Source organism: Monoraphidium neglectum (assembly GCF_000611645.1).
Source record: "Monoraphidium neglectum strain SAG 48.87 unplaced genomic scaffold scaffold00381, whole genome shotgun sequence".
NCBI classification, from domain to species: Eukaryota; Viridiplantae; Chlorophyta; class Chlorophyceae; order Sphaeropleales; family Selenastraceae; genus Monoraphidium; species Monoraphidium neglectum.
In genome coordinates this window covers 1-7,617 of record NW_014013247.1, presented here as the reverse complement: position 1 = coordinate 7,617, position 7,617 = coordinate 1, and the positions used below count along the sequence as shown (strand labels likewise).

The following is a 7,617-nucleotide window of genomic DNA, read 5'->3' as shown; positions in this document are numbered from 1 at the left end:
GGTGGGGGGTGGGATGGGGTGGCCCGCACCATGTGGTAGCGGGCGAAGCCCATGGGGTCCCCCACGTCGTCCAGCAGTGACATCTCCAGGAGCACCAGGGCCGCGCCACTGGACCCGATGGCGGAGCGCAGGGCCTGCGGGCATGTAGTGCGGGAAGAGTGATGGTACTTGGCTTCAATTCCATGCGTCATGTCAGGGGTGGTGCCACAGACCAAGTGGCATATATTTGGGCTGAGCTGAACCGCAGGGGTGTGCCTCTCAACCGTGCCCTTGATTAACAGAGGTGCATGGGGGGGGGAACGCAATCAGGCGGCGGCATGCAGCTCGTGCCTGCACCCCCTTCCCCCCATAACACACCTTGAGGATGCTGAGGCTGTCCTCGTCAGACCAGTCGTGCAGCACGTTGCGCAGCACAAACGCGTCGCCCGGCTTGCCCTGGGGCAGCGTTGACGCTGCAGGAGCACGTTGGAAGTGGCGCGCGACGGTTTTTGGCAGGTGCAACGAGCGGGTCGGCCGGGAGCGAGGTTCTGCCGTCAGCCATCACGCTCTACCACCACAAAGTATTTTTTCGGAACGCCCACCTCAGTGACCCTGCAAGGACAACCGTGGCGCCCTCACTCACCATCAAAGAACGAGCCCCCCACAAAGTCGACCCGCTCCGCGGGCACTGCGCCGCCAGGGTAGTGGCTATGACGTGCGGCCCAGCCCTCCTCGGCTGCGGTGGCCACATGCGGCTGATCAAACAGGACCCCTGTGCGAGGTTCAAGGTGGTGCTTGAGCTCAGACATGCCAACCGTCTTGCCATGCTTGCTGATGCAGCGCAGTCACTACTCAGTCAATGTAACCCTGCCTCCTGAGAGATCATGCCCCATCCTTGGCGGGGTCAAAGCCTACCCTTCTGCCGATCAATGGTTCCTGCTTTCACATGTCAACGAAGCAGCAGCCCCTCACCGTGGGCCTTGGGGTTGTGCACGAGCAGGGCGTTGAGTACCGACCCAAACGCGCCTCCAACGTCAATGTAGCGGTCAAAGCGCTCCCAGTCAAAGTCTGCTATGAGGGCGGCCAGCCCAAGGCCGTCCACGGACTTCATCCCCGCGTTGAAGTCCTCCTGGTTCTCGGGGCGCTCCTGTGCAACAACGAGTGTTGACACGCAGCTGACTGGCATCCGCAGTTGTGCGTGGTGGTGAGTGAAGATGAAGATGCATTCGACACACAAGGATGGACGGCTGCTGCCCTGGGCTGCGAGTTGAAGGTTTCCAACTGCCATGACGACACAGGGGTAGCAAACAGGAGTGACCCAAGCCAGTTCAACGCTGCCCGTTGTGCAGACAGCAACAGCTGTGGGAAGCAAGAGGCGGCCGGGGTGCTCACCGCTAGGTAGTCCCACACTTCCTGCCCGTTGTTTGCCTTTGGGAAGTTGTGCCTGCCGTCCACCACAGTCTCCCCCAGGGTGCCTGAGTTGGGGGCGTGCGACTGGTGAAGACGTGCACAACTGGAGCCCCTATTGATGCGTACTGCAGCGGGCGCGCAAAACAAGTGCACGGCCATTGCCACAGAATAGCTGCTCGTTGCAAAGCTTGACTGTGCACAGCGATGCTTGACACCTGCCACCCCACACCCCGGCCCCTCACCCCATGCACTGAAGCAGTCGGCAGCCCAGTGGCGCACGAACCCCCGCATGGACGCGGGGTGGCTGGTGGTGAGGTGCTCGCTGACTGCGTTGTTGCTGAAGAGCAGCTCCCCCTCCTGGCGCTCAGCTGTCGGGCGTTGTTTGTTGGTTGGGGACCAAAAGAGTATTGAATGAAGCTTCGATTGCAATATGTGTTCAGGCAGCTTTGTCGAGCAGACTTGGGGTTGATCCTGGTGCAATCAAGTCAGCCATGCACCCCGCATGGCAACAGGGCCGGTCAAAATCATGCCCAGTCGGCCGCAGGAATGCCCCTGATCGCACCGCTCAGCAGGCCGCCGGCCACAGCGGCGCGCAGCAGGCGCAGCGTGAATTCTGGGTTGGAGCCGGCCTCCTCGGCAACCTGGGCTGCTGTCCTGGGGCCGGCGGCCAGCTTGTCAGGGATGTCCAGCTGCGCCATGATCTCCATGATCTGGGGTATGCGGTGTGTGTGTAAAGATGTGTGTGTGTGCATGTGTGCCACAGGCTGCTGCCAAGCAGCTGCAACAGCAGCGAGCATGCGTATGTCGCGCAGCGTCTGCCCAAGAATAGAGTGGAAGCCCTCTAGGTGCCACTGTTCAGGCGGCCGCCCCCGAGTCTCAATACTCACTCGACAGAGGCTGCGGCCTGCGCATATCTTCATTATCAGGCTGGGCTTTGGGATGAGCGCTTGGCTCTCGGCCTCGAGCTGTTCGGTGCGCGAGGCAGGTTTTGCAGGGATGTGCCAGCAGGATGGTCGAGGTTGCGCGGGCATACCTTTGCTGGCAGATCGTATTCGCCCCAGCGCTGTATGCGTGCCCTCCAGTGCTGCCGCATGCTCACCGCAGCGCTCTTGCTGTTGGCTGCAGTGAAGACGGGCCAAGGAGGGAGGGAGGCCATGATGCTGCTGGGCAGTGAGCAAACCGCAAGGCCGGGGTCGAGGTGTGCGCTACCACAGCGGTGACCGCTGTGCGTCGGCTTTCCCCGCGGTGGGCCTGACACTGCAACCCGCAGATTTCAGAGGTGAGATGCCACTCGCGACAGACAGACAGTGCGCGAGCGTGACCAAGCCGGCGAAAGCGCGAAATTAGTTGCGGACAGCCAAATCGCCAGGAAATTTAAGCAGTATCTGCTAACTTAACAAGGATGCAAGGTGGCAACGGCGTCGGCGCCAAGTGACACAACGCCGCTGGCGGCCTGGCGATGACGCAAGGCCGTGCTCTGTAGCTGGCTCGGTGCTGCTGATTGTTGCGCCTGGACCTCGCTAACTCAACAAGGGCGCAAACACAGGCCAAGAAATCAGAGCGCACCAGCATCCAGGCCGCTATTTGTAGCATCATGCCGGGTTACTCATCATGTCGTCAGCGGGCGTCAGCTGCCACGTAGGTGAGTGGGGGTGACCCTGGGCTTGTGGTGCAACGTGCATTCCAGTGGGGCGCTGGCTTTGTGTGGCGGCGGGCTTTGTGGGACGACAGCCCAAGATGCAGCAGTGGCAGTGCGTTGCGCGACCTGCTGATCTGTCTGGCCTGTCGGACAAGACAAGACTGTTTGATGACGTGAGGGCCCGGCATCTTCTAGGACGTCCCAGTTGCTGCTTGTGCTCTCAGCAATGAACTGCGCGTGGTTGCTGAGTTGGGGAGTTGGGGTGTGTGCGCGCGCATGCGCGCCCGCACGCACGCACACACAGGCATGCAGGCGCACATGCGGGCGCGCATGTGCGCATGCGAGCGCGCGCACGCATGCACGCGCGCGCACGCGCGCACGCACAGCTATTTCTCCAAGTGACACGTGCCGCTGCTGCAATTGTGACGTGTGACTCCATGCGGCCTGGCATCTTCCCCGCTGCTCAGGCCACTGTGGTGGTGACAAGAACGCAGGACACTCAATTGGTGCTTATGAACGCCATGCATGCATGCTTGCGGTGCGGCGTAAAATTCGCACCTTGCGCCGAATATCGGTGCCATAACCCGCCGTCATCAAGCCCCTGGGGTCGGGTCAAACTCGGTGAGATGAGCGTTTGCCAGTGTTTACAGACTGAAATCAGGCATGGTCGTTGATGCCAGACCGGAAGAGTGGCTGTCAGCAGCGTAGTGATATTGAGTGCAAGCTGCATGCCTTGAGGTGAGCATTTCAGTGTGGTTGACTTTAAACACCCCGCTTTCTAACGACATCAAGGCTTGGGCCAAAGTATAGCGTTGCCCGAAAGCAAATGCGCCTTGCACATGCAATTGCGGTGTCATGTTTGAAGCCCTTGGAAGATTCAAAAAGCCCACCACCACATGAAAAGGAAGCGCCCTCGACATGCATGGCGTACATTGCTCACACCCGCCTGCTGCGATTTGTGCAGCGGCTGAGCAACACCAACCATCAACCACCAACGATACGGCGGCCCCAAACCACCCCTCCCCCCGCCCCCCGGTCACCGCCAGGGCCCACCAGCAGCAACCAGAGCCTCGCGGCCACCGCAAAGATCACGAGATCTCAGCGCCCCCCGGGCTTCCACTCCACCACGAAACCCCCGACCAGGCCCAGCTACGGCTACCACTCGATCCTGGCCACGATCTCCTTTATCGTGGAGTGATGGCGGTCCGTGACAGCCTCCTCGTCACCGCCGTCGTCGGCCGCGCCGGACACGATCCTCAGCACGTCAGCCAGCACGCCGTCATGGCCCAGAATCTCAACGTGCGTCGACGCGCCGGGGCCGCCGCTGCGAGGGCGGGGCGCGGCAGGGGCGAAAGGGTGCGCGTGTGCGTGAGCCAATCGGCCATTTGTGGAGCGCAACCCCCCCAAAAAACAGCTGCAGAGCGATCTCCCCTGCAAGTAGCCTCGCGCCTGACGGGGTGCAAAGCCGGGACACGGGCATGCGTGCCGCGCCAAGCAGCACGGCGAGCCAGCAGGGCACGGGCGCAACAGCTGGGGAATGCAAACCGTGGCCCAACCGAGCCCTGCTGTCACCGGCAAACCATTACGCCCCAGCCAGGAAGCGCGCAGATTTGTGGAATTGCTGCTGAGCCGGCCGCGGCAGACTGTTGCCCGGCCCTCACCGCGGGTCTGTGATGGAGTAGACCGGGTCGTGGGGGTACTCCCGCACCACCACCCTGGACCCCCCGGGGTTGAGCTTCTGCGATCGCCACCCGCCCTCGCAGAGCGCGCCCAGGGACAGCAGCGGGACGGTGCCGTCGCCGTCGCTGAGCTGGGAGCCAGATTCCTGCAGGGGCAAAGAGGAGAGGAGGTAACACCCATGCCCTGACGCCTAAACCCTGAAAGCACTGAAGCCTGAGGCAATCAATCGGCAGCACGGACAAAGCGGCCGGCCGGGCGGAGGCGCGCCGCGGCGGCCGGCGACGTCGCGCGGCCGTGCTGGCGCTGCCCTGCCCGGCGCCGCTCGGCTGCATGCGACGGAGACCCTGCCCTGCTGTGCCCCAAGCCCAGCTGCGGCGGCGAGGGCAAGGGCCGATTTGAGGGGTGCGATCCCCTGCACCCCTCAATGCAATCCCCGCGCACCAGGCCGGTGGGTGGGTCGCTGGCCACCTTGTTGATGCTCCACTCAGTGAAGTTCTGGCGCTTGGTGCGCTGCGGGCCGGCGGCACGCGCACATGTAGGGGCGGGGTTGTCCAACCGTGTGTCGTGTGTGCAGTGGCTGGGCATTCGAGTTGATGGTCGCAAACTTCATGGTGAGGCTCGGCTGTGGTGTTGGCGGGAGGCCAACGCACAGCAAAGCCCCAAACCAGGCCGTGCCAGTCAAACACCGCGCACCCACATCAGCCAGTCGGCGCCATGCTCGCGCCAAGCAACCGCCCCGCGTGGTGCAGCCGCGGCGTTGCCGTTGAAACTGTATGACCGCCCCAAAAGCTGAAAATCCGTTCAGCCAAGGCGCACCAGGAAATGGTAGCCACGCTCAGTGGGGGTGCCCATGCCGTATCTGGGGGGTAAGGTGGGGGGGGCGGAGCGTCCAAGCAGCAGAGAAAGGTCAGCAGGGTCACAGGACAATGCAGAGGCAGGGCCGCTGGATGGGTGACCCCGACAGGATTCAGTCAGTTGAAGCGGGGGACACGGCGCGCATGGGCGTTTCCAGGGGGGGCAGCGCCGGCCTCTTGCAGACACATACATGAATGCTTGGGCCACAACCGCCTGGTTTACACTCACAACGCGCTGCCCAAATGCAGTCCCCGGGGCCGCAGACTCACAGGCAGTACAGAGAGAAGGACGGCGCGTTGGGCAGCGGCCGCCGGGTGACGTCGACGATGGGCACCGCCGGCCGCCGCGGGGCACGCTCCGCGCGTCTCTCCCGCCGCCGCTCTCCCATCGACATCGCCGCGGCGACCGCATCAGCGTCCCCGTCACCCGCGCCCGCCGCGCCGCCGCACTGGCCGGCGGCGGCGGCGGCGCACTCGCCCGCGGCGCGCTTGCGCTCCAGCTCTGCCTCCACCTCCTCGTGACGCCTGATGACGTCAGACAGGTCGAGGTGGGAGGCGGCCGCGGACCAATTCTGCATGTTGCGGGTGAACTGGAGGCCGGCGGTGGCGGCCAGGGCTGCGACGGCTTGGTTCACGTCCAGGAACTGCACACGCATGGGAATGCCACACGATGTGTGTGTGTGTGTGTGTGTGTGTGTGTGTGTGTGTGTGTTTTTGTCCGCGAGAAAGTGAGAGAGAGGGAGTGTGTGTATGCATGTGAGTGTGCGCAAGTGTGTATGCGTGTTTTCACACGTGCAGACACACAAGTGCGCGTGTGAGGGAGAGAATGGGTGCAACGAGGATGGCAGATTTGAATGCTAGTGTGCAAACTAAGGGGGCTCAGTAGCGGTGTTCGTTTGCCCCTCCACGACTCGCCAGCAGCAGGACAAGCAGCCGGGTGCAGGCTGCCAAGGGGGGGCGGCTGGGGGCGCGGTGGGCGAGTCGCGGCATCCTGGCGGGCACGGGGGGACACTGCCGTGTGGCTCGAGACGCCCTTCTTGGCAAGGCAGCGCCGCCACCCCCTTGACACTGAAGCAGCGCCGCGATCCCCTTCACATTGAACCTTTTAACCTTGCAAGGCCAGGCATTTCACATCAACCCCTGAGTGAAACCATACACCCACGCACCCACCCCCACCCGCTCCCATGCACATGCACGTGTGCGCATGCACACACGCACACACACGCATAGGCACACACACACACACACACACACACACACACACATACTCCAAAAACACACACATGCAAGCGCGCACACACACAAACACATAAACCGCAGCCCATAAGGCTCACCTCTTTCTTGGCCTCCTTTGCCTCCTCGCCTCCGCCCCCTCCCCCCTTGTCCGCCGCCTCCCCCGCCGCCGGCCCCGCCTTGGCAGCCGCCCCGAAGCTGCTGACCCAGTCGGTCAGCGTCGCTTTCAGCAACTCCAGATTCGCCGCGCTCAGGGCACCGGTGTCGTTGGAGACCGCTGCATCGCCGAGAGCTGCGTCTTCCGTGTCCACCCGCGCCACGACGCCCCCGAAGCTGCGGCCGGCGGCGACGAGCTCCGGTGATGACACGTCGTCGGGCGCCCAGGTGGCGTTGCCCCAGACGCGGTCGCCGCCGACGGGCAGCATCGCCAGGAGGCTGCCCCAGCTGCGCGCCAGCTGCGCGGGGCGGCGGGGCGCAAAGGACGGGGGCAGTCACGGGTTGATACTTGGTGCACGGCCAGCACGGTCGCTTCCGGGGACAGGGGGGCGAGGAGAGGCCGTGCACACATGGTGCGAGGGGCGATGCTCCAGCAACGCACGGCGTCGGCGCGACCCCTGGGGCTGGGGCGGGGCATCCTGTCCCCTCCCGCCCTGACACCCCCCCCCTTTATGCAGCGAGCGACGTTTCTATGGGTGCTGCGCAGGGCGGTGGTGGGTCCCCAAGACCTGTGCGCGCGCGGCTTTCGAGAGATATGAGTCGAACAGGAAGGCCAGGCCGCCTGCCAGCTCAGTGGTGTCTCGCGTCTCCCCTGGAGGCCGGGGG

At 63.8% G+C, this 7,617-nt stretch overlaps 2 protein-coding genes across 2 annotated transcripts in view; both read right to left on the bottom strand.

Annotated features, from left to right (window-relative positions):
• Positions 1 to 2,096, bottom strand: part of MNEG_3132 (Chavicol O-methyltransferase) — a gene marked incomplete at both ends in the record, with an annotated part of 3,415 nt that extends 1,319 nt beyond the window's left edge. Inside the window, 7 exons of the mRNA XM_014048389.1 lie at positions 30 to 134; positions 358 to 452; positions 623 to 751; positions 952 to 1,126; positions 1,372 to 1,454; positions 1,632 to 1,757; positions 1,952 to 2,096. Of these exons, the coding sequence (XP_013903843.1) occupies positions 30 to 134; positions 358 to 452; positions 623 to 751; positions 952 to 1,126; positions 1,372 to 1,454; positions 1,632 to 1,757; positions 1,952 to 2,096 (858 nt within the window). The remainder of the gene's footprint in view (positions 1 to 29; positions 135 to 357; positions 453 to 622; positions 752 to 951; positions 1,127 to 1,371; positions 1,455 to 1,631; positions 1,758 to 1,951) is intronic.
• Positions 2,097 to 4,183: 2,087 nt separating this feature from the next.
• MNEG_3131 (lecithin:cholesterol acyltransferase) lies at positions 4,184 to 7,220 on the bottom strand (the record flags this gene model as incomplete). Its single annotated transcript, XM_014048388.1, has 6 exons — positions 4,184 to 4,352; positions 4,690 to 4,853; positions 5,150 to 5,218; positions 5,525 to 5,567; positions 5,833 to 6,206; positions 6,897 to 7,220. The coding sequence occupies 6 exons, from the start codon at positions 7,218 to 7,220 to the stop codon at positions 4,184 to 4,186; spliced, it is 1,143 nt and encodes a 380-aa protein (XP_013903842.1).
• Between the last annotated feature and the right edge of the window lie 397 nt (positions 7,221 to 7,617).